The 27,151-nt window shown below is 36.7% G+C and overlaps 3 protein-coding genes across 3 annotated transcripts; 1 reads left to right on the forward strand and 2 right to left on the reverse strand.

Annotated features, from left to right (window-relative positions):
- Nucleotides 1-372: 372 nt before the first annotated feature.
- Nucleotides 373-1,761, forward strand: IAQ61_000732 (uncharacterized protein; the record flags this gene model as incomplete). Its single annotated transcript, XM_066094797.1, has 1 exon — nt 373-1,761. One exon carries the CDS (start codon nt 373-375, stop codon nt 1,759-1,761), a length of 1,389 nt encoding a protein of 462 aa, XP_065955105.1.
- A 150-nt stretch (nt 1,762-1,911) lies between these two features.
- On the reverse strand, nt 1,912-2,953 carry IAQ61_000733 (uncharacterized protein; the record flags this gene model as incomplete). Its single annotated transcript, XM_003842575.2, has 3 exons — nt 1,912-2,516; nt 2,564-2,639; nt 2,693-2,953. The coding sequence occupies 3 exons, from the start codon at nt 2,951-2,953 to the stop codon at nt 1,912-1,914; spliced, it is 942 nt and encodes a 313-aa protein (XP_003842623.2).
- Nucleotides 2,954-4,688: 1,735 nt separating this feature from the next.
- IAQ61_000734 (uncharacterized protein) lies at nt 4,689-7,097 on the reverse strand (the record flags this gene model as incomplete). The annotated part of the gene is made up of 2 exons (XM_003842574.2): nt 6,755-7,097; nt 4,689-6,551 (listed from the first exon to the last, which is right to left on the reverse strand). Exons 1-2 carry the CDS (start codon nt 6,833-6,835, stop codon nt 4,689-4,691), a joined length of 1,944 nt encoding a protein of 647 aa, XP_003842622.1. The 5' UTR covers nt 6,836-7,097.
- Between the last annotated feature and the right edge of the window lie 20,054 nt (nt 7,098-27,151).

The following is a 27,151-nucleotide window of genomic DNA, read 5'->3' on the forward strand; positions in this document are numbered from 1 at the left end:
GTATCAGTTACCAATGCTTGTTGTTCCGTCTTTGGGCCTGGAAGCTCCACTGTTTGCAGAGATCATTTTTGAAGGCACCATAGTATGAGATCGACGCCTCTCCAATGTGCCCAGATTTCCTGCACTTTGCTAGTTAGAATCCTCCTGACAGACGTGGGCGTGCAGCTCCATTCGCAAAGGGTTAGAATGGGGATCAAGAGATAATCGGATCTTAATCAAGTATGGGAGTAGAGGCTGCAAGCGATGAGAGATAAGATCAAGCGTCGACATTTGCTTAGCGGCAACAGCTTGTTCTCTTTAGGCATGGCAAAAGTCACATGACTTGCATCATTTTATCTCGCGGTAAGTGTTGCGCCAAGCGGCCTCTCTCCTATGTTACATGGTTCACAACTTTCAAACACCAAAATATCAAGCAATACCGCTCTACAGAGGACTATATTACAATTACATAAATATATAATGGATGAGCTACCGGACGAGCTGCTCCTGATTATTCTCATATATGTGCCCAAAACGCCTTCAACGCTGGCGCGTCTCTCCCTCGTCAATAGACAAGTGAATCGCATTGCAACTCCATTCTTCTACGAGCAATTTTCGTCAGGAGATGCATTCTCTTGTAATCGCTATTTGGAAACAATTTCTGCCCATCCCACACTTGGGCGGCAAGTACGCAGACTAAACTGGCGAGGGCTGACAAACTGGGAAGAGGACGAAGCTGACGAGCTTTTCACAAAAGTTATTGCACACCAACCCAACCTGCGACAAGTTTCCTGGAACAACATGAGATCCATCAAGAACTTGGCCTCGGAAAGACACGACTATCCCAATAGGGCTCAAAATGACCCGGTGGTTGAAGAACGGTGCGGCATCAAGCCGTTTCGAGAAGGCTGGCTTGGGCACAACGGATTTTCCACTAGCACCATATTTCGGAATCTCCGGTCAGCAAGGCTTGCTATGCGACACCTTCGACTCAGTGACATAGTTTGGTTGATGCGTATACCGACTCTCCGAAAGCTATGGCTTGATGCAGTCACACGCTATGAGTCAGAGGACAATGTACCGCGATCCCTCGAACCGCTGATTTCAAATATCAATGATCTCGATATTCGATTACACAATCGAAAGCTACCAAGCACTGAAGATATTGTCAGCATTGTCACTGCATGCCGGTGTCTTACCCGACTTTCTCTCAATGTCCGTATAGATATCTCTACAATGAGCGAGGCAGATGGAAAGCTGCAGAAGCTGAAGATGGCCATTGAAATGCACTCTACGACGCTTCGTAGCTTGTTCCTGAATCTAGAGTACTCCCCCAGCCCGATAGACCAGAGATTCCTTCCAAATATGGAGATGGTCCAGATACTCAGCATCAATCCCCGCTCCGTACCCTGGTTACTGCTCAACACGATACACAAACTACCTCGCACTATACGCACTATCCGGATTCTGCCAGACCAGTCACGCTTACTAAGGGTACTTCTGACATGGCCGACAGAATCTCAACTTCCTATGAACACGGCGCTACTAGAGAAGGTCACAATCTATATTTGTTTTCATGACATGGCCCATCAGGGTAATATTTCTTTTGGCTACTGGCAGCATATAAAGCAGGCATATGCCTCACGTAACGTAGTGCTGAAACTTTATCAAACCGAATTTCGCGAGTCGTACCCTTGGGGACGTTACAGACACGTTTACACACCAACTCCAACGGAGGAGGATGATTCTTCATTATGGCCAGCAACAGGGCCTTGGCCCTGAAACCGATATGGGTGTAGCATGGATTAGAATGCTCATGGCCAACACAGCTGTACGAGCAGACTGCAACCTGGAAGAGTCATAACTACATTGGCATTCAAACCATACATGAATCTCCGCATTTCAAGAAAGAAGCACCCCATTCTACATGCTTTACTTCATCCGTGCAAGCCCTACAAGAGACCGAAAAGGGTCTTTCGGCAAGACTTCGTCTGCGACATTTTCCTTCTCAGTGGCAAGGCTCTGTGAGGCGCGGTTTGTCTTTACCGTAGTCTTATACGGCATGATGGAATCTACCTCTGCCATATCCACTCGACTTCGAACAGTAGCAAGCGCTGGTGATAACATGGGGGAGTCCAGTGATGCGGATGGGCTTCTGACGATGGTCATGTCGTGCCTGGTTCGTTGATTGTCGGCAGTCTTGACATATTCCATATCATGACGCTCGTCCCCAACCGAGTTCACACTATTGTGCATGCTGGGCTGATATAGACCGTCGAATAAGAGCGCCATGTTCTTCCTAGATCCTTCGCTACAGTGTACCGGGCGAGTCATGTCTACGGTGGCGTTGTTCGGAATATGACCGTGATGTTTCTTGGGAACATCAGCCATTTGTTGCCTGTCGAGGTCGTCACTCCATTTGCTTTCGCTGTCGGTTTCCCAGCTACACTCATAAGCTCCAAGCGTTGCCTTTTTGATAAATATCTGCAATCTCGGCGATTCGGGATCAGCTTGCGTCGCTGTAGAGGTAGAAATAGCTTGGAGAAGTCAGTAAGTGATAGACCGGGAATATTGAGGCACGTACTCAAACAAGGCCAGTATTCATTCAGGTTATTTGACGCGTTCGAGGCTGTGTTGCAGACAGGTTGATCACGAGAAGACTTATTGGTCAGTATACTTTTAAAATGATACGTAACCAATCGATATAACGTACCCTACAACCTGGCGGTCCTAGGCCGACTCCATCAATCGAAAGACCGATTCCAGCAAGAAACTCGCCAATAGATAGCCGTTCACGATCGATCATGTTGGCATCGCGAAGGATCTGCAATAGGGTGTCCAACCGTTCAGATATAGTCGATTCAACGCTTTTGCGACTACTAAGGTCAGGAAGCTCGTCAAGTTCGGTCGCGTACATCCTGCGGAATGAGGCGCTATTGAACGATACTGTCTCCGTGCTATGCGACCAGCTCATTCTCGCTGTACTCAGAATTTTAGTAGCAAAAGGTTGCAGGAAGGTGAAATTTTGGGGTACGACAGTCTTATATGCCTGATAGGCAAACGACCTCAGCTCCGCGCTAGCCTATGGGGTACCAGCGGTGGCAAGGCAATCACCTTCACCTAAGGAAACTATGACTAGAGCTTAACCGCTAAGTCGCCTCTTCACCGAGAAATTTTTGCGCTTCTTCAAAACGGGCTTCGAAGAGGATGTAAGTCTACGTACCCTGGTCTGTGGAGGGCACGGTTTCAACTTGACTGCACCACAGAAACGTCACAAATCGTAGCACTTTTTATTCAGAAAACCTCTATCATAGATATCAAAGCTGGCATTACTATATATGAAATTCAAAAGCATAAGATTGCAGGCCGATTATCCCGTCTGCACGCTGTTGATAGCCAATTACCATGCAGCAGCAACGCGTTTGCTGCGCTGTTTGTTCATCAGTTTCACTCAAGAGAAAACCATAGATGGTGCGCCGTGCATTCAGCCACAACGGACTCAATGCAGATGTGTAAAACCACGAGTGCTCAGTACCGTTGCAAGCCATGTTTTGTACTGCGGCCAATACCTCCGCGAAGACATCGCAGAGGATGGGACACTGAGAATCGTCGTCCACTTCGTCTCAAGTGGGCGATTACTCGATAGATTCTCAACTGGGATCACCCTCAGCCACTGCGCCCCGCCTACAATATCAAGGACACGACATCGGTCCATCATACTACGTCAACTGAGCCATGTGGCTCAACAAGATGCGAGACGCCAACTGGTAGTGCCCTCATAGCCATATCCGTCAACGACTTGAACGTTCCCACTCCAGCCACGCCCTATATCCTTCCTACCTAGTCATCTCAAGGCTCGACGCAAGCTCCGACAGCCAATGCAACCTCTAATTGACCATATCTTACCCTATCTACCGACATCCCAAGCATACCATGTGCGTTACCACAATGTATTCAGCAGCAGATATCAAACATCATAAGTTCTACTCCCCCACTCTCCCCAACCAGTGGCCCGCAAATAGATACCCCAACCTAACCAAACCCCCATCTGCAGCCCACACGCTCTGAAACTCTTAGACACAAATGCCTGACATGGCAAAGGAGGTTGCTATACTTCCAGACTTCAGGTCGTCTGTGTATTAGTTGATTTGTAGAATGTAATTACGCAACGCGCTGCACCGTCTATACTCCATATTCACATCCACAACAACCCATAATCCAGTCCGCAACCCGCATCCTGCATCCCAAAACCCCCACACCAATCCCAAAATCACGCACAGCCGTGCCTGTAAACAGAACCCCAAAGCCCGTAACATATGAACATTGGTGGCGAGTGTCAAAAAACGTGCGAGAGTGAGGGGAAGGTGATATGTGAATATTTCAACCATGTAAAACTGTTTTCATTGACCGCATTCAATATTTTCATTCAAGGGCTGAAGGGTAAAGGTACGATGTAGGGCAGCATTGCAGTGCAGTGCAATGCATGAAAGAACGACTTCACAAAGACGGCTATTCATACAACACCCTTACGCATAACTGCGTAAGTCTCCCAATCCCTTTGCTAGCCATCATGCTAATCGAAAAGAAACCCCCAACAATATATGCAATATAATTTCTACACAGTGATACCAAGATGAATGCATCACACCTCGACTCCATACCAACGCCTCCAAAACCCCAAACTCATCATACACAACCCAACACCCACCTCAACTAGGCACGCCCTCATACTCCCACCCGCCCACCATCCTCCTCCGTCTGCCCCTCTTATCCTCCCGCCGATTCGCCGCACACTTGACAAAAAAGGTCAAAACGGCGCACAGGAAGATGACGACGGCCGCGACCGTCGGGACCACGACGATGCGCGTGCGATTGGTGTCCGTACTGGGCACATACGGACACGTTCCGTTGAGCCCGACAACCCAGCAGTCTGGGACGTTTAGACTGTTGAAGTTGAGTAAGATTTCGGTCTTATCTTGTGCGTTGCGTCGGTGGTCTTGGAATGCAGCGAGGAGATGGGCATTCTCGAGTGCGGTGTGCGGGACGCTGAATTCAGCGTCGGGACCACAGGCCATGTCAGCGCCAGCGTAATTTGTAGTGTCAGGTGAGATTTGCCAGTTGTAAGGTTGAGAGGGCACTTGGCATGCGACGTGGTATTTGTCTGCGCAGTCGGCTACTCTCCAGCGCCCCGGGTAAGGCGATGTTGTCATGACTGCGCAGCGGTTGGCTGTGTTGCTGGAACCCGAGGTGGCATTGGCAGGCTCACCAGGTGCCCAGGTCCAAAGTGTCGAGTGTACATAGGCAGCATATGGCAGGGGATTCTTATCAGCTGTAGCGCCGGCTAGGGTCTCGTTCAGGAAGGCTGTCAAGCCGCAGGACGTGAGATTTGCGATTGATGGGACAGGTACCATGAGGTCAGGATTTGAGCTAATGTCGAGAGAGGGTGCAACAGCAACAGCCCATGACGAGTTCCTTTCAGAAGTTACCGTCGTGTCTGAGGCGGAAAATCGGCAGTTTGATACTGCGCGTCCACTACTGACTGTTGAGGAACTGGGACGGCCCAAAGTGCCTGGCGGGAAAATAGAGTCCAGGTCAGGGTCAATGTTGTAGTACTGCATCTGCGTATCAATAGTCCCATAACTAGAAATAACCCTATAAAGCTCCTTAAACTCCATAAAAGACTCAGTGGGCCAGCCATCTTCCGTGAACAGATTGCTAGTGGGATATCTCGATTCAGAGAAGTAGCCTTGCAATGGACGGTTGGCCCATGAAACATCATACCAAGATTCATTTAGATTCTCGCGGTGACTCCGAAGCCGTACTGGCATATATGTATGGTCCGAAAGATTTCCCCAGAGAACATCGCTAAGAAGGGAGCCAGTGAGTGGTAGCTGTTCTGAGGAGAGTTGCGGTGCTGGTCCATCAGGATTCGATCTAGAAGACGCAGCGTGTATGTCAAGGGTTAGCAGAATGATGGTTGCAGCGGTGGTAGTAGCTGTGGACTCTAAGAAAGCCTCCAGAAGCCCAGTAACAAGGTCTAGTGTCATTAATGAGGTGCAATTATAGTTACCAATTTGTACCAATGGTGGTCCATCAGTCGTTGGATAACTTATAATCGAAGGAGTAGCTGCAGCAGGTGTTGGGTTGGGCGACCCAAAAGAAGCCACTGAAGCGGTTGATGCTACTTGCACCGAAGTCGACGTGGCAACTTGTGAAGAGACTTGACGCTTCTTGAATCTCAAACTGGCAGCCTGGACAAATGTCGACTCTGGGACTACTGCATTCTGACTGTCTGTCGAAATTGACACGGTCTGGCCGGACTGGACAGGCGCATTAAAGTCGTCCCCATTTGACTGAGGCAGCTCAACGGGACATAGACTCCACACTGTCCGCAATGGGTCCCAGTACGTGTCTACGCTAAAACGTCGAAAGCCGACAGCAAGCAAATTGGAAAAGCATTTTTGAAAGGCAATGTGCTCGTATTGCTTGCCGCCAAAGCAAGCCTGTGTCAGCGACACAGCAGGCACGGTATGAAAATTGATGGGAACACGAAGTCCAACATCTCGTTGTGCCTAGCAAAACATGTTAGAAACCTGGTACGACAGTGTGGCTCACGTGAGCCGAATGCATGCTCCCGTTTCGAGAACATGTGGGTTGAGTGCATGGCCAAGGTAAGGATCCACAACAACGGACTTGTAGGAAAAGAAGGGCCGGGGAGCACACGCAAGGTCAAGTCTGTAACACAACGTCAAAGCGCAGGATAGGATCGACTTACTCTGAACGCCTCACTCCAAGGTTGAATCCACCGAGTATCGACGGCCGCTTGATCTGGGTCATACAAGCTGTTACCCGCCATTCCCAAGCCCAAACATTGATACGCAAACGTGGCACCCACACCTCGCGTGCGAACGATGCAACGAGATTGATTGAACAAACGGTAGGGATGTATATCAGACTCTAAGACGTATTCGATCGGACATGTAATGCAGTGGTAGCAATGCGGCGTTGGGATGGGATGATGGATACCGAATTCAATGATGTCGTTGGATCGACGCGTTCTCTCGGCTAAGCAAGGGAGACAGGTTGGAGAAACCACATCACGTGCGCGCTAGTTTTCCCACCAATCCATAGACGGTTAAAGGCAAATGGGCCAATGACGAGCATCGTCAGGACCGATGGGGGAATTTGCAACACCGCATTCGCAATTTGGAGATGGGTACAATGGGGCTATATTATCCGAAGGCATGCACTTCTCCTCACGGTTGCTCGTTGTTCTCGTAGCGGAGAGACTGCTTATCTGCATGAAGATACCAGGGATGCGCACACGTCCAGCTCGTGGGGTTACAGAGACGTTGGGTAACGTGATCCACCACCGAGCGCCCACCCCCACCGAGCGCCCACCAACACCAAAATCCACCACCCACTAAATGAGGATATTGCGCCACCCACAATAGCTATTATCACAAGATTTCTTAGAGTCGCGATTATTAGATCTATTAGAGTAGATTAAATATTTTAGATTATATAAGCAGCTTTTTAGGGGGTCTAATTAGGTGCCCACGCTATAAAGTTGCCTCTACTACTATATCCTCTTCTACTAGCTCCTTATTAACTACCTTAGCTAGTATAATAGTAGAAGGCTTAAGGATTTACCTCTTATCTATTTAGGATATTTTAATATTATTTTAGAGTTACTTTTCTAGTTACTTAGTAGTTTTCTACTTATTATATATAGTAGCTTTTTAAGTAGCTTTCTCCTCCTACTTCTTCTTAGTAATTACTTAATTTAGGTAACACTCCTCTATAAGTTAAGCTTTAGTAAGCTTCTATTACTTATAAAGCTTAATTACCTTACTTTTTTAGTATTATAGCTCCTATTCTTTAAGGTTCTTTTACTTCTAAAGCTTAAATACTTGCTTTACCTTTAATAGTAAAATAAATTAGGCACTACTACTATAATTATTATTAGGGGGTAATAATAGAGGTTTACTACGCTTCCTACGCTTCTTCTTATTAGCTAGGGTAGCCCTTAGGTGTTTATTTTTATAGTTAAGTAGAGTATTTCTTACTAATATAGTATAGATTATCTAGCTAAGTGTAATAACTTAGGTAGGTAGGGCATCCAAAAGGTATCCTATATAACTTAAAGGCATATAGGAGTGCGCGTCTATATAGAAAAGGATAAGATTCCTACACCTATAGGTCTTATATAAAAGGACAAGAAGAATATACTTATCCTAACTATAGGCAAGCTGTTCTCTATATATATTAGTAAGTTAGGCCTTTATTAGGCCTAACTTAGTATAGAATAATAGGTAGGTAATTCTACCTTATTATTATACTACCCCCTCTTATAGAGAAAGAATAGTCCCTATCCTTAGGATTAGGTTTAGATCCCTTATTAAAGAAGAGCTTTTTATAAAATAATTCTACCTTTACCTCTACCTTTACCTTTACTTCTTCTTTCTAGGGTATAGACCCCTATCCCTAGCCTATATATAACTAGCCCTCTACCTACTAACTTTCTTATTCCTATATCCCTAATTTTTTAAATATTTAACCTAATCTATCTAAAATCTAGTAAGTATTTAATCTATATAATTAAATAGTTACTAATCTAAATTAGAACCTTTAGCTATACTAGTACTAGTACTACTAGGAGTCCTCCCTATTACTTATCACGCTCTCTATATAAGAGCAGTTAGGGCTCTAGCTAGGGGCAGGTTTAATAATTTTAATTTTAAGTTAAAAAATTCTAAGAAGTGCTAGTACTATATCTTCTAGAATAAGTATTATAATCTAGTAAGTATCTAAGTCTAATAGGGTTCCTTTACTAATCCTAGTAGATTCCTTCTTTTATTAGCTAAGAGTACTCTGCCCTTAGGGGTGCCCTAGAAGAGTACTATAGCTTAATAGGAAACCCTACTAAAGGGGATAAGGATAATAAGGCTATAGTTACTTATTAGAAGGATATTAAGTAGTTTAAGGCTTCTATTTAAGAAACTACCTAAAACCTTACTAAGTATATTACTATTACTAATACTTAGACTAAGGGTATAGAAGCTACTAAGATCCTTATAGCTATATATTATACTACTATATCTAATTTATATTAGCTTTAGAATAGTATCTATAAGATAGTCTTAGTAGTTAGGGGCTTAATAAGGGCTATTAAAGAACTTAAGGAGGAATTAGCGCTAAATTAGGAGGTAACCTTTTTAGTATAGGCTAAGATAAAGGCGTTTTATAAGAAGGAATCTAAATTAGTCCTAGCTCCTATCCCTACTCCTACACCTACTCTAATCCCTGCTATACTAGTTATCTAGAAGCTAGCAAAGAAGGATAGTCTAGGTGCTATCTTAGCTAATATAGAGTCTAAACTAGGTTCTAATAGAGAGATAGATATAGAATAAAGAGGTTTCCTAGGGGTAGTATCCTAGGAACCTTAAAGGATCTAAATAGGATATAATAATAAATAGTAATAAGAATAATAGTAATAGATAGTAGTTAATAGATAATATGTAGCTAAATAGGATATAAATTAGTTCTAATATTAGGTATAATTATTATAAAGTAATATTAGATCCTCTTTACCTTTTTCCTAGGCTTAAATCTATTTTAGTAAGCTGCGTGGGGGACCTAGCTAATTTAGATACTATTAGTAGAATACCTATAATTTATAGGGAGCACCTATAAAGTTAGAGGCAGGATACTAAATAGGATTAGGATTATGTCTAACCTACTTAACCTTATATTTTAGCTTAGATTAATATAATTTGCTAGCTAGGATTTCTTCTACCTCCTATTCCTCTACACCTTATATAGGGGTACTAGGGGGTTTTAGAGCCTCTTATCTAGGCAATAGGTCTTAGGGATCTTTGTATAGTATATTAGGAGAAAAAACGTTATAGATCTTAGAACTAGGTAGCAATTAGAGGTAATACACGTTTCCTACTTATCCTAATACCTTAAAGGGGCCTTCTTATTATTTAGATAGTTTTTAGCTAGGTTGTAAAATAGCAAGATTAGTAGTAGATAGATAAATATAGTTACTAACCTTCTAGTTAACTAGATAGTAATAGTAATTAGTAGCAGAGCGTATTTAGTCTTAAGCTCTTTCTATATTTTCTTTAGCAATCTTCTAGGCGTTGTGTATCTAAGTAGCAAGGGATAAGGCGTTCTTATAGTTTAGTTTCTCTAGTATAGTAGATAGGGTCTTTTCTAGTTTCTAATACTAACTTTACTTTAGTAAGGAACTAAAGAGGAGCTAATATAGAGCTATACTAATAGATAAATATAGAAGAGTACTTTAGGCATAGTCTATTATAGGTAGTAGGTTACTCTAGTTATCTTAGTAATAGGATATAAAAGGCCTTAGTCTCTAATTAATATACTTATTTATAATCTTAGTTTATATATTAGTTTATTTGTAGTAGGTAGTAGAGAGCTTAACTTTAGTACCTATAATCTAATAGAATTTAGACTAGAAACTAGATATAAACTAAGAGACTTAATTAGAAATAATAGTATCTAGAGTGTGTCTAAATTAGTACACCTACTAAATAAATAAGGTAGCTATACCTTAGGCGTCTATAGTTTTATAGCAAGGGATAGTAATAGCTTACTTTAATAGGCAATTAATAATAACTATAATCTAATTATAACTACGTTAATCCTAGGGAAAATCCTTAAAATTAATGCATAAGTGTTGTATTAGTAGACTAGGGATAGGAAGGGGCTAGAGTATGCTAGGGAGTTAGTGCTGTCTTAGGTGCCCTCTCCTATATAGGATACAGTTCTAAACGTAGCGTTTATAGGTAGTCTCTATACCTTTCTAGTAGTAATATTAGGCTAAAATCTAATAGGTTTTAGTAGCTAATAGGTAGGTAGTAGACACTTAATTATAAGCCTTATAAATTAGTCTAGTATATAGGACTAATCTAGTAGGCACGCAAAGTTAATCCTAGTAGAGAAGGAGTCTATTTTCTATCTAATAGTGCTTAGGTAACTCTAATCTTTCTATTAGGAATAAGGACCTATTTTCTTAGAGAAGAGTTTTAATAAGTTCTAGGGATCTAAGAGTTATAGGGTTCTAAACTACTATAATTAAAGTAAGGATTAGTAAGGAACACTTAGCTAGGTAGTCTTGCGCTAAGTTAGAGTTAATTTAGGGGTATAACCTATCTAGGGTAATTATTACTTGTAAATAATTATCCCTCTAAGTAGTCTTAAGGTTAACTATATCCTATTCCCTTCTACTTAGGATATCTACTTAGGCGTTATAAGATCTAGGAGTATACTTAATTTAGAAGTTAAAGGGACTTATAACCTCTAGCTATCTAGCTTGCCTAGCACTAAGGACTTTAGTAGATATAAAGTACTCTAGTGCTCTATAGTCTGTGTATACTCTAATAAGGTACTAAGTACTTATTAGGTTAGCACGCTATTTCTTAAAGGCGTAGATTATTATAAACAATTCTTTATTATAGATTTCCTAGTTAAGTTTAGAACTAGTAAGGGTCTAACTAAAGAAGGATATAGGGTACTATTTCCTATTAGGATGCTCCTATAAGAGGATAGCTGCAATAACTCTATTAGAGGCGTCTGTCTCTAGTTTTAGAGGGTACTTAGGATAGAAGTAAGCTAAGCTTAGGATTACTAGTAGGGCATTCCTAAGCTAGTTAAAGGCTTGTTAGCATAATAAAGTCTATATAAATAGGGTAGCAGGACTCTAGAGAGTAGTTAAGGGCTTAGCTATCTTAGAGAAGTTTTCTATAAATTGCTAGTAGAATCTAGTAAATCCTAGGAAGGACTTTACTCTAGTTATTATCTTAGGAGTAGACTAGTTTTAGAGTACTTTAACTTTATTAGGGTCTACCTCTAAGCCTTTATTAGTTAGGATATATCTAAGGTAACAGGTACAGGTTATATAGAATTTGCTTTTCTTAATATTAGCCTATAATCTAGCAGAATAAAGACGCTTAAGGACTTTTTAAATATAGTCCTTATAAGTAGCAAGGTTTTTAAAGTAGATTAGGATATTATCTAGATAGGCGATGTAGAAGTTATTTAAATAATCTATTAGTATATTATTTATATAACGCTAATAGGTTGCAGGTCTATTATATAGCCTAAATAGTAGGACTTTATATTTATAGGCACTATATCTAGTATAGAAAGTAGTGTACTCCTCTAAGTTAGGGTCTATTTAGATCTTATTAAAGGCAGTATAAATATCTAGCTTAGTAAAGATTTTTGCTTTAGCTAGCTAGGATAATAGATTATCTATATAGGGTATTAGATACGCGTCCTTTAGTATTAAGCTATTAAGCTTATAGTAATCTATACAGATCCTAAGGCCTCTATTTAGCTTTTTAATATATAGGATAGGAGAGGCAAATAGGCTATAACTAGTCTTAATAAAACCTTTCTATAGGTGCTCTTATACATATTCCTTAGTAGCCTAGAGTTCCTTAGTATTTTAATAATAGAGGGGACTTTAGTAGTTTAGAAGGGGTTCCTTTAGGACTATCTTATAGTTATAAGGCTAGTAGATAGGAAGTTTATTAGCCTTAGCCTTATTAAAGACGTCCTAATAGGAGTTATAGTTAGATAGGAGCTTCTAATCTAATAAATAGGTGTTAAGAGTATCCTATTTAGATAGGGTTTAGATCCTACACTTAATCTTATATAGGCTAGTAGTAAAGAATTTATTAGAAGATTTTTTTATATTAAAATAGAAAGCATTAGTAGAAATAGTAGTAATTTAGAATTTTGTAGGTAGGGTAATAGTTAGTAATTAGACTAGGGTAGGTAGCGTAATAGGTTTAGTAGCAGCCCTATAAGTAGCTAGAATTTTAAGTATACTACGTATCTAGTTAATTAAACTAGGACTGTTTTAGTTCTAGTTCTCCTCTTAATCCTAAAGGGCGTCTCTTTGCAAGATGTTGTGGGTAACTAGAGTAGACAGCACTTGCTAGTAGAGTTGTACTAGAATAGGAGGTGCGGGGTTATAGGTTAGAGGATATTTCTCTAGCTAGATTAGTTAAGATTTATCTGTATTAATTAGGATTTAGAACTATTTTAGCTAGTGTTGTCTAATAATACAATCCTAAGAACCTAAGTCTACTATTACAAAGGGGCAGTTATAAACCTTTTAGCCACTAACTATTATATAAAGCTAAATATAGTAGGTAACTAGGGAGGTAATCTAATCCTAGAACCCTTTAATAGTAAGCTTATATAGTAGCTTTTAGATAGGTACCCTAAGTATAGAAAAGATGTTATAAGTAATTTTTAAATTAAGAAATAAGTAACTTTAGGCCCTAGTATCTACTAAAGCGTTTAGGCAAATACTAGATCTATTAAGGCATAGGGTTATACGTGCAAGCAAATAGGAACTAAAAAATAATTTAGTTAAGGAAAGGTTTAACAGGTTATATTAAGTTAGGCCTAGGAAGGAGAATCCTCCTAGGCGTTGTTATTTCCTGTCTAATAGCTATCTAAATTAGTTAATTTAGTAGTATCTTCTTCCTTAGAATTCTTAGCAACCTATTCTATATCTATAGCCTAAATCCTAGGGGGTTTAGGGTAGTTACTAGAGAAGTGCCTAGGCTTTCTATAATTATAGCAAGTTACTAGGGTTCCTATTATAGTAGCGCTAGGAGTAGCTAGCGTAGCAGATAGGGGTTAATTATTTTAAGGGGTAGTGCCTTATTATTATAAGTAGGGCATATAAGGTTTAGCTATTAAAGGTCTATTATAGGGTTTCTAATTAGCGTCTAAATAGGACTAGTTTCTAGAGTGTTAGAAGGGGGTTAGTCCTTTTCTAGATAATAGAGTAGTCTAGGTAGGAGTAGATAAGGTAGGGTATAGGCGGCGTTCTATATTAAAAGTAGTAAGATAATCTACTATAGTCTTAAAATTATTATGCTAATTCTATTAGAAAGTAAGATTTAGTATCCTTAGGGAAGGTGTAATCTTTATCTAGAGGTAGTAATACTACTCTAATTAGGGTACTTCTCCTCTAATAGCAAGACTCTAGAATTATAACTTAAAAGCAGGGAACGTCTCTATATTAGTTATATACAGGCAGTTAAATATAGTCTAATTCTTAGCTATCTTATTTCTAGTAATAAAGTAAGTTTAAAGGAGGGTAATTATTTCCTTAGCTTTTTAGAATTAAAGACTTAGGGAATTAGATAGGTAACGTAGCTCTAAGTATTCTCTTGCTAGTCCTAAGCAGTGTCCCTAGACTAACGCTATCTAAGCTCTAGAACAGGGGTAGTAATTAGCGTTAATCTCTAGCCTATCCTAAATAGATACTTGCTATTATCTAAAAGTAAGATTAGCACTATTACTAAGTATAGAGATATTTAGCGTCTTTTTAGATTATCTCTTAGCTTTTATAGTATACACTATAAGGTTTAATATAGAAGCTAAAGACTAGCTAGGTTAGGTAGTACCCTATATCTCCTTATAGAGGGAGGTGTTATATAACTAATTAGTAAGTTGCTTAACTTATTTCTCTAACCTCTCCTTTTTAGATAGGGTTAATATATATTTATCTTTAAGGGAGGTATTACTTTAAGATTTCCTAGGAGCACAAGGTACCTTAAGAGATAGATAGGAAGCAGGTCCTTTAAGGAGGGCGTTATTAATTAAGTCTTCCTTATCTAATTTCTTTCTATTAGTAAATAGGCTTTTAAACGCGGCTAAACTAGATACCCTTCCTTTACCTTTATCTAATATTTTATAGTTAATAAGAATAATAAATCTTTTCTTTTTAGGGGGTTTAGTTATAGGAGGATATTAGCTTTGCCTCTAATTCCTCTAGGCTTTTAGTAGTCTCTAGGTCTCTACCTTAACGCAATCTAACGCGATTTTTCTAAAGGTAATCTAGCACTACCTATAGGTCTAGAAGTCTAAGCCTATAGGCTTTAGTTATTAGAAGTTCTAATAGCTATTCTAACTATAGAGTTACAGGGTTAGATAGCTACTAGAACTAAATTAGTAGCTTAAAATAACAATAAGTGTAATATTCTTAAATACTATTACTAGCTAGGAGGATGTTCTTCTTATAATATAATAACTTAGGTAGGTAGGGCATCTAAAAGGTATCCTATATAACTTAAAGGCATATAGGAGTGCGCGTCTATATAGAAAAGGATAAGATTCCTACACCTATAGGTCTTGTACAAAAGGACAAGAAGAACATGCCTATCCTAACTATAGGCGAGCTGTTCTCTATATACATTAGTAAGTCAGGCCTTTATTAGGCCTAACTTAGCATAGAACAATAGGCAGGCAATTCTGCCTTATTGTTACACTAAGCTTCTTTAACTATTTATTATAGATATTAATTATAGTATTATAGAGTAACTACTCTATCTTTCTCTAATTACTTACACTTAATATTAAGGTTATACTATTACTTAAAGAAGGCTAGTTACTATTATTTATAGGTGCTTTAAACCTTAAAAGGATAATATTAAGGTTAAGTAGTAAGATACCTATTACTTTAAAAGCTATTAATATTAGCTTTTCCTTAAAGGTATTACTCTATATAGTATTAAATAACTAGTAGAAATCCCTCTTAGTAATACTTATAAGCCCTTAGGAGCTATCTAGAAAACTAGATAGTTAAGCTTTATGTTGCAGGAGGGATATCAACCAGATCATGGAGCATCTTGATCCGATTAACCCTAATTAATACCCCTGTATAACCCACTATCTAATCAACTGCTAGCTTACTGCCAAGTGCCTAATAAAAAGCAGGAGCTCTAGTAAGGAAGGTTTACTAATTATTTACCTTCTAGTAAGGGTAGCTAAAGCTCTATATATATAAGTACAATCGTAGTAGATATAATCTAATAATCTATCTCCTAAATTATTCCTAACCTTAGTAATCTAAATTTCTATAGTTATAAGCCTAGTTTGCACTTTACCTTATTAAAGATTGTCCTATCTATTTAAGCGTATTATTTAACTTAGACACTAAGCTAGCAAGCTTTACTCTTTCTTTATACTATTTCTTAAGCAGAAGCTTACTTATTACTCTTCTACTATAAGTAACTAAATCCTAAAGGGGGATATCCTACTTACTAGATTAACTAACTAGCCTACCTAGTATATTTAATTCAGATACTATGCCCTAACTAAAGGGATCTAGGTAGAGGTAGACCCTAAGGCTTAGGATACTAAAAACCACTTTAAGAATAGACCTATTAAGCCTAACATGCTAATAGATATTATGCTATCTAATATAATAAGCAAGCAGTATAAACTTAAAATAGCTTAGTACTAAGCCTACTTATTAGATTAGGTATTAAAGTTATTAGTAATCTAGAACCTTTTTATATAGGTTAATAATATAGTAGATTAAGGGATCCTTACCCTAGCCTATATAGAGCTTGTTAATTAAGGAAGAGTAACCCTCTAAGCACTTATCTAAGTGCTCTGCAATAACCTAGCGCTAACTAATTTAAGTACTATAATACTAGCAAGATTATAGTATAAAGCTTATCTTACTAAGGTAAAGATAAGTAGATAAGACACTAATTACTAGTAGAAGGAGTAGACAATCCTATATACGTAAGCTAAGGTATACAACGTTCCTAATATTAAAGGATAGCTTGTAGTACAGGATTATCTTAAAGCTCTATCTACTAGGATCTTACTAGATTAGGGTTAAACTATATTTTAAAGGATTATTAAAAAGTTAGTAATAGGAAAGCTAACTTATAACCTCCTATAGGTTACTAAGATCTATTTATTACTTCTCTAAGAGAATAATATAAGATTAAGCTCTAAAGGTCCTAGAGTGTTTGTAATAATAGGAGCTCTACCTTCTAATTAACTAAAGAAGGAGTCTTTATACCTATATAGTAGATCTTACCTATAGAAACCTCCTAAATATAAAAATATTATTAAAGCTTAGACTAATATAGGTAATAAGCTTACTACTACTTAATAATTAGAGATTAAGAAAAAGATTAATAAGAATTAAAAATTCAAAGAGTTAAGAAAAGCTCTAATTAAGTCCTATCCTATTAATTAAGATTATAGTAGTAAGGCAAGCGTGATTACCTATCTAGGTAGTATCTAGGCGGCACTAATTAACCCTATGTTAATAGTAGAGAAAATAAACAGGATCTATTTAACTATAGACTTTAAAGCTTACGCTCTATTAAAGAGCACTATCTTTAATAACAGGGGTGCAGTACACCTAGTTAATAATATAAGCTACCTAGAAGAAAGCTTATTTAGATTAGTGTGAAGGACTTGGGCTTATACCTAAGCCTAGGTCTAACACAAGACGGACCAAGTCTAACACCACTACTAAGCGAACACACTAGACACCTATAAAAAAAAGGCGTGGAGGGCTTATCTCTCCTTTAAGATACTAAATACTATTATTAACACTTATTGTATTCTCCCTTAAGGCTAGTCTATAATATTTTAGTATCTTCTTCTAAATATACTATAATAGTAATAAGAGATAGACGCGCTAGATATTTAGAATAACTAGGTGCAACCTAATATAGTAGAAAGGCTAATATAATAGGTCTATAGTTTAATAGAATAATAGGCTTAAGACTCTGCTATAATAGCTATACTACGTTAATAGAACAAGGAAATACGCAATTAGATTCTATCCTAACCCTCCTCTAAGCCCGCCAGGTTTAATAATATACTGCCTCTGCCCTCTCCTACCTTACGTTGCAAACCCTTCCTAGTTAGCTTGCTATATAATAGCACTAAGGCAAACTTCTCCTCCTAGCAAATAACTATAGAGTTTAAACTGCGTGTAGATAAGGTCTTTATTAGGGATAAGGAGGCAAGGTTTATATATATCTAGTCCTAGTTATTACCTGTAGTCTAGCGCGCTATAGTACTATACTTTAAGGATAGTGCACGTAAGCGTTAGGATATAAGCAGGTTTCTTAACTACCTAGCGTTCTATTATAGTAACTATTATAGGCAGGAGCGTGCCTAAGTTATATTAGAACACTTATATTAGGGCTAAAATTAGCCTTTTATAAAGTTCTTTATAAATTTTATATAGCTTCTTATATAGTTAGGAGGTTTACACTAGGATAATAAATAGAAGCTTTTATAACTTTAGCAATCTCTTAATAGCTATATATACTTAGTTTCCCTTAATAGGGGAGTCTCTAGGATAAACTACAACGTAGCTATAGAGGAATACAAGATAATTATAGTAGATATTAAAATAGCCTCTCTAGAACTAGGTTTTCTTTAGGCTAGCAAGTCTAAGGAACCCTAGTAGAAGTCTAACTTAGATTAGGATAGCGACACAAATATAGTAGAAGTGGTAGCCTTATTAAGTGCACCTACTAAACTGCTAATATTACGTCCTAACTAGATCCTATAGGACCTGTTTAATACATAGAAATTAGCGAAGGTCTACACCTAGTATAGATAGGGCAGTTATTTTATACGTGCATGCCCTAATACCCTATTGCTATAACTAGTAGGTATTAAGATAGTTGCAGTATTAGCAAGCGGCCCTAATTTAGGAAACTAGCCGCCCCTAACCTTAGGCTAAGTTAGGGGTATAAGGAGGACACTATAATAGAGGAATTATTAATAGTAGAGGCTATTAAGTGTCCCCTAGATATTAAGGCTAGGTTAAATAATCCTTCTTTCTTTATTCCCCTCCTCCTAGGTAGAGTAGAGAACGTGTAAGTAATAGTTAATTTAGGGTGCTAGTGTTTTAGTGTAGTTAAGGAAAAGTTAGCAAGATAGATTAGTAGGAACTTTATTAATATTCCCCTGCAACCCTTGCAATATACCTAGGGAATTACTAAGGGTACAAGAATTTTATAGTTAGTAGTATTAGACTATAATTTAGATAGTTAGTAGTCTTAGCTTTTAGCTTATATAGTACCTAGTCTCTCCTATTAACTAATACTAGGCAGACTATAGCTGTGCAGAGAGGGCGTTATTATAGATATTCTACAAGGCAAATTAATTATTAGGAAGGCAGGAAATATAGTAGTATAAGAGAGTAGGAGACGCCTATATCTTACCTATATCTCTATTATCTTAGGTTTAGTTATAGCAGGATTGCTAAATTAAGGACCCTAATAGGAAGATATATAGGTATAAATTTTTGTAATAAATATACTAGATATTTTATAGGCAATATACAACTTACGCCTAACAAAATATCTAGGAAGTGTTAACAAGGGAAGTCCTATTAATATAAACACTATCTATATTACTAATAGTATAGTTTCCTATAAACCTAAGTATAAAACTAGAAAGATAAAGCTACTACTAGAACTACAAGAATTTAAGGACCTGTTTAACAAAGAGTTAGCAAGTAGTTTGCTACCTTATTAAGGTAGTATAGATTACTATATTTAGTTAATAACTCTCCTAGATAGAACCTAGCCTAACCCCCTATAGGGTCCCCTATACCCTATATCTTATAATTAATTGCTAGAACTAAGAATATAACTTACTAGATTAATAGATAAGGGCTAGATCTAAGCAAGCTCTTCTATAGCTAGAGCTCTAGTGTTGCTAGTAAAGAAGCTATTAGGTAGTTAGCGCCTTTGTGTAGATTACTAGATGCTTAACAGCATAATAATATTAGACTAATACCTACTACTACTTATTAAGGAAACTTTACGCATATTATCTAGCGTAAATTAGTTTACAAAAGTAGATATTCGCGCTGCCTTTTATAAAGTTAGAATAGTAGAAGGTTATAAGTCCTTAATAGCTTTCTATACCTAGTTTAGGTTGTATAAATAGTTAGTATATCTATTTAGTCTTAGTAGTGCGCTATCTACTTTCTAATAATATATTAATACCGCGCTTATAGAGTTACTTAGATTATATATAATAGCCTACCTTAACAATATCCTAATTTATTTAGGAGGAGACTAGTTTAACTATATAGAAAAAGTAAAGTAAGTGCTTACGCTATTAAAAGAAGTAGGACTACACCTAGACTTAGAGAAGTGTGCGTTTAGTATTAAGGAGGTATACTACCTAGGCTATATTATTAAGGCGGGCAAATTACTTAGACCTAACCCTAAAAAGCTTAGGGCAGTATAGGAATAGGAATCCCCTAGGAATATAAGAGAGGTAAGGAGTTTTCTAGGTTTTACTAACTTCTACTATAATTTTATTATAAAGTTTTCTAAAGTAGTAGCGCCCTTAAACTAACTAACTAGGAAGGATACCCTATTCTAATAGGGAGAGGAAGAATAGAGTGCATTTAATACACTAAAAAAGGCATTTATATCTAGACTAGTACTAATATAATAGGACCTAGCTAAAGAAATATTATTAGAAGTAGACTATTTAAGATACGCGCTTAGGGGTTGCTTATTATAAAAAGTTAGGGGTGTCTAGCGCCTAGTTACTTACTACTCTATAGCACTAACGCTAGAGAGACAAAACTACACTATATATAATAAGGAATTGCTAGCTATTATTAAGTGTCTTAAAAGCTAGTTAGTAGAGTTATAGAGTATTTATAAACTATTTATAATATTTATAAACTATAAAAACCTAGAGTACTTTACTAGCCTTTAAAGCTTAAGCAAGCAATAGTGCTGCTAGGCAGAGGAACTTTTAAAATATTAGTACATCCTATAGTATAGACCTAGCTATCTTGCAGGATAACCTAATACCTTAAGCAGGCAACTATAAGACTTAAACTCCTCTAAAGCAACGCTATAGTTAGTAATACGCCCTAAATTAATTTAGGTTATAGTGTTAGAAGCAGAGGAGGCGTCTAAGTTACTAAAGGGCGCTAGCCTTTTTGCTAACCTACACATATAGACACTATAGGACAAAGCAGTATTAGAAGATAAGATATACTAAGTGCGTCTTAATACAGTTTAAAAAGGCGCTAGGTCTTTCCTAGTTCTAGCTAATATAAAGTAATAGATTAGGGACTATATAATTAGCGCACATAGTACTTTACTTTAGAGGGGCGTTATTTAGTTACTAATATAGGAACCTCTTATAACTACTATTATATAGCGAGCATATAAATTAGGTTTAGTAGGATATCTAGGAAAGAACACAATATTTCAAATACTACGCTGTAACTATTATTAGGATAGAATATTAGGAGATATTACGTAGTATATTTAGAACTACTATTATTATAGTACTTATATCTCCTAGAAGCGCTAATAGGGTCTATTACAACCTATACTAGTTACGTTATAATACTAGTCCTAAATATCTATAGATTTTATAGTTAACCTACCTACAAAAAATAATAGAAAACCTTAGTACCTATTAGTTATTACTAATAGATTATCTAAATATGTTTAGCTTAAGGCAACAGTCTTTATAGTAGCTAATTATTGTGCAAGGATCTTCTAGGATAACTAGTAGTAGTTCTAGGGCTTCCTATCCTCTATTATTACTAACTAAGGCTCTAACTAGTTAGGATCTTTCTAGATAATGTTATACTAGATAATAAAGATAAACTAGTTACTATCTACTGCATACTACCCTTAGACAGACAGCAGGACAGAGCGGGCAAACCAAGAAGTGTAGGTAGTGCTGCGCATAATAGTATGCTTTAAGCAGACTAACTAGCCTAACTACCTACTAGCCTACTAACTTGCACTTAATAATAGGGACTCTAGCATAACTAGTATTAGCCTAAATCTACTTTTAAATAGGTATACTATAGACACGCTATAAAAGGTAATATTACTACTAGTAAAGCCTAAGAATCCTTGTAGAGAGGCTGTAGCGTTCTTATTGCACCTATAGAGGGGTGTAGAGCTAGCGCAAGCTACTATTATATTCTAATAGTAATAATAATAGAAAGTAACAAACTAGTCCTAACGCCTAGCTAAAAAATTCCTAAAAGGTAATATAGTTTAGTTTATAATACGTAATATAAAGATAAACTAACTAAGCAAAAAGTTTAACTAGCTATAGGTAAAGTATAAAGTAATAGAAGTTTCTACTCTACTTATAGTAGTATTAGACTTACTAGGGAGCTTATATAAGACTATATATATAGATCTACTAGAGAGAGCTACTAATAACCTGCTACTAAGCTAGAAGCTTTAGGACTTATAACTAGGTCTAATAGTTACTCTAGAAAGTAAAGATATAACGCTAGATAAATAGGAAGTAGAAGAGATCCTTTATATAAAGAATATAAGAGGAAAAGGAAAGTATTAAGTCCTAGTAAAATAGAAGGGGTATATTAATCTAATATAGCACCCGCTAGAGGTAGTGCAGGATACTAAGGCTCTAGATAGGTTTAAGGAATAGTATAGGGATGCTGCGTATAATAATAGCCTAATATATATAAAAACTAGGAAGCAAGGGTAAAAGGAAACTAGAATAATAACTTAGACCTTAGTTATAATTAAGAAGTAGAAAGGTATTAGAGAAATCTTTTAATTATCCTTATAGCACTCTAAGCAAGTGCCCTACTACTAAAGTTTTATAATATAGCTAATAATTAGGTAGTAGTATCTATACTATTACTATCTATAACTAACCCCCCCCTAGCCCCCCCTAAACTATTATTTATATTATTCTAACGCCTCTATATCTCTTAGTAATAGCAGTAACACTTACGCGCGTTATAGGTAGGGGACAACTTAGTTAACAAGTATAAGTAGTAGTAGTAGCAGCGTTAGGAGGAGGGTAGTGCTTTAATAGCTTACTAACGCGTAGTACCCTAGGCCTAAAGAAAATAAATATTAGAATAGATACAAAGGGAATAAGGGAAAACTAATACTAATAATAAGAGTCTTAATACCTTAGGTAGTACGCTTAGCAGCGCTCTTAAGCCTATTAATATAAAGGTTAGTTTAGGCCTAGGTCTTGTTTATACGCTAGTTAATACGCTAGAAGGTAACGCTAGTAGTAGTAGCAAGCTATATAACGTTATTGTTGCCACAACTACTATATAAAGGCGTAATAGTAGACTAAAGAGGAAATACTAGAGTACTAGTAGTAGATAGAATAATAGCACTAAGCTAATACTAATTATAGGCGCGTAAGTAAGTAGTAGGGGTAAGTAGAGCAACAGCGTTATTAGTTTAAGCCCTTAATATAAGATCCTTAAAATAATAGTAGAGCTAGTAGAACTATAGTATAAACTAGTAATAGGTGCCTTTAGTAGGTTTCCCTATAAAAGTGCTAAGGGTCCCCTTCTTTACAATATAAAGGCGATCCTCCTAGTAACTATAATAAAACTAAAGCTAGTTGCAGAGGGCTTAGTAAATATTAGGATTATTAGTAAGGATAGCTTCTAACTAAGTATAAGTCTTATAGCTATAATAGTAGGACTTGTATAAGCGCCCTAGATATAGTTAGAACTTGCTATAAAGGAAATAAAAATTAAGGGGAACTTACTACTACCCTCCTAATAGTTACACTCGCTAAAGAGATAAAGCTAGTTAATACACTAATTACAGGGAAGCAGCTTTATAAAGCCACTATTATATTCCTTATTATCTAAGTTACTAGAAATAATAAAGCTACTAAGTAACTAGGTTTAGGGAGATGTGTGCTAAATAAAAAGTTAGTGCAGGAAACATAGGGAGAATATTAGAAGTACGCACCTTATCTTAGTAAGCCTAGCGTAGGGTCTAACTGCCTTATAGTAGATCCCTACTACTAGCACTAGTAGCTATAGATAAAGATATAATAGGGACTAGAGGGGTAGGATTAATAGGAAAAGATTAGAGAAAGGGCTAATTAGTAGGGAAAATCTATTATATAATAAAGTAAGTTTAGGAAATTTATAGTAGGGTAGGATAGCTATGTTAGAACTTTTATAGTAGGGTACTAAAATAAGCGCACAGACGCTACGCGCGCGTACTGCTTAATATATAGGCCTGTTATAAATTAGGAAGGAACACAAAGATATAATAATAAAACTAAAAAATATAGTAACAAAGCCTAATATAGATTGTGGAGGACAAAGACATAACCCTAGACCCTAGAAAGACGATTTCACAATGGTCTATAAGGGAAGATTAGGGGTATGTAAAGGACTTAGGCTTATGCCTAAGCCTAGGTCTAACACAAGACGGACCAAGTCTAACACCACTACTAAGCAAACACACTAGACACCTATAAAAAAAAGGCGTAGAGGGCTTATCTCTCCTTTAAGATACTAAATACTATTATCAACGCTCATTGCATTCTCCCTTAAGGCCAGTCCATAACAATTAGTTAAATATAAGATAGTTAAAGTAGGAACTTAAGCTTTTCTAATCTTAGGTAGAGGGACTAGAGTAATCCCTAATACTCTTAATAGACTAAGAGGTCTAAAAATAGAAGATTTAGTGCTTACTAACGTAGTGTTAGTAGAAGGTTTTTATATAAATATTATATTAGAAGCTTAATTGCTTAAAGTAGGAGTTTAGTTCCTTAGGCTAGATACTACCTTGTAGTTTAGATTATTAGGAAAGAGCGTTGTATTAGCTAAGTTACTACGTAAGTTTAACTTAACTTTCCTAGAATATAAGCCCTCTACCCCTTATTAAATAATCTAAAGCATAGTGCCTAAACAACCCTAATAATCCTAGATAACTTACCTAAGATATAATAGTAAGGAGCTTTAGCACTAATAATTAGGCTATTTAGGACCTAAGGCGCTTAAAGCTCTACTTAAGTTAGTAATAAATATTAGGATTAAAGGAACTCCTAGGAGCAAATACAAGCACTACGCTATTATATATACCTAACAGGTTATATTAAGATAACTAAGGGAAAGATTACTACGTCTATACTACTAGGTATTATAGGATCTATTTAACATGCTAACAGGTATAGCTTATAAGTAATAGATCTTAGTATTAAAGTGCAACTACTTAGGAAAGCTTTATACCTATCTACTACAAGCTAAAAACCTTAATAAGATTATATAGGTATTTAAAAATTTTAAGAGCTTAATACTTAACTAATATAAGCTTAGTATAGTTAAGATTATACAAGATAATAATATTATAACACTCCCTTAGCGTAGTAAATCTTGCTTTTAGATCTAGGTAGCTAATAATAGTATTAAAATTAAGAGCTTACCTGTATATACCTATAAACCTAATAGAGGAGTAGAAAGAGTAGGGTAGGAGATTATAACAAAATTAATTAAAATAAGGATTAGTGCTAACCTACTAACAAAGCTCTAGCCTAAAATTATTAAAGTAGCAACTTAGCTTTATAATATAAGCCTATCCTATACTTATAATATAATATTACCTAACAAAGTGCTAGATTATTAGTTTACTAGATACTTTAGGTAGTAGTAACTAGAGCAGATAAGGGAGGTAACTACTAATCTCTACCCTAATTAGAGCAGAATATACGCCTATAGCTATTAAGCTTACCCCCTTAATAGAGATTAAGTAGCTAGGCGTTATAAGAGGGTTTTTAAGGTGAACCCTTAGGGTTATATTAGATATCTAGTAGGATATAGAGCATCTAATATATATAGGATATAGATCCCCTTCCTTAATTAGATTATTATAACGCGGAATGTTACCTTTAATAAGGATCTTTTCTATAAAGAGAAAGATCTAGAGTAGCTTTAATAGTTAGAGGCTTAAAAGATAGTTAATATTATTAGTAAAGATAAGATCTATAATATAGGAGAAGCATATAAAGAGCTTAATATCTTTAATTAGCTTTATATTATAGTAGAGCAATATAAGAAGTCTAGTAAGCAAGGAGGACTAAACCTAGTATAGGAGCTAGGGGGTAGGGTAGAGCTAGAGGAGGTAGATAATTAGGCTAGCTAGCCTAGTGATTTATAACCCCCTAAGCAGACACCTCTAGCGTAGGTACTAAGCATAGCTAGCTTAGCACAAAGGATCTATATAAAGTCCCCTAAGCTAATAGGGCTCTAAACTCCTAAACTAATACTAGAACTAAACTTTAGTATAGGAGACAAAGGATCTATATAGGTTATAGATTAGGGTCTTACTACCTAAGATAGTAGTAATCTAACTTACTTTAATACTATAATAGGTAGCTCCTAGGAAAGACCTAGAGGGGAGAGTGCTATTAGTAGGTCACTCTATAAGAGCACAGAGATAGGTAAGGGCACCCTATCTAGCTCTTATAGGGGTGGTAAGTAGAGCTCCTACCTACCTGCTTTAGGACTAGATTCTGTATCTCCTATAGATCCCTTACAAGCAGCACCTAGAGCTCCTAGAAGAAGTAGAAAACCACAAGTTAAAGGACTACTACTAACGCATGTTAGTAAGCAAGCTTAGGGACAGGACCCTAATAAACTACTAGGAGGCTCTATAAGTATAGGGATATATATAGTAATAGATCTATTAGATATAGATCTAATTAGAAATCCCTTATATAATCTTTTAGTATATCCTAAACTAAATACTATAATCCACGCTATAATTATAGTAGTAATAGGGAGCAAATCCCCTAAAAACCCTAAAAGAAATACGCACTAGGACGCTCTATAAAAGGAGCTAAAATAATAGAAGGATCTCTATAACTACTAAATAGGATAGCAATTTAGAGACGTAGTATATAAAGAAATTAATACTCTACTAAAAGCTAGTACCTAGGAGGAGATTAATAGGCTAACTAAAGGAGAGCATCTACTTCTACTTAAATAGGTGTTTATATACAAGCTTAATTAGGATAGTTACCTAATTAAGTGTAAAGCAAGGATAGTAGTAAGAGGAGATCTATAGCTTACTAACTTAATTTATTTAACCTATATAGCTACCCTAGTAGCTTAAACCTTTAGGACTATAATAGCTATTAGAGCTAAGTTTAACCTTAAGATATATTAATATAACGTTGTTAGAGCTTTCCTTAACGCCTTAAGGGATTAACACCCTATAGTTATCTATAAGCTACCTAAAGGATATTAAATACCTAGGAAGTGTGTTAAGCTTAAACGAGCTCTATATAGACTAAAAGACTTACTATTATTATAGTATAATAAGCTATTAACTACACTTTAAGAAAATAAGCTTATTACTTCTAAAGAGGAGCTATACCTATTCTTTAATAAAGATTGTAGTATCTTGTTAATATTCTATATAGATAATATCCTATTGCTCTATTACTAAAACTACGCAAGCTAAGCTTACAAAGTTATCCAAGCTCTAAAGCAAAGATATACTATAGAAGAAAAGGGACCTGTAAGCTAGTT

The sequence above is a fragment of the Plenodomus lingam genome (assembly GCF_022343315.1).
Source record: "Plenodomus lingam strain CAN1 chromosome Unknown contig_11, whole genome shotgun sequence".
Classification (NCBI taxonomy): domain Eukaryota; kingdom Fungi; phylum Ascomycota; class Dothideomycetes; order Pleosporales; family Leptosphaeriaceae; genus Plenodomus; species Plenodomus lingam.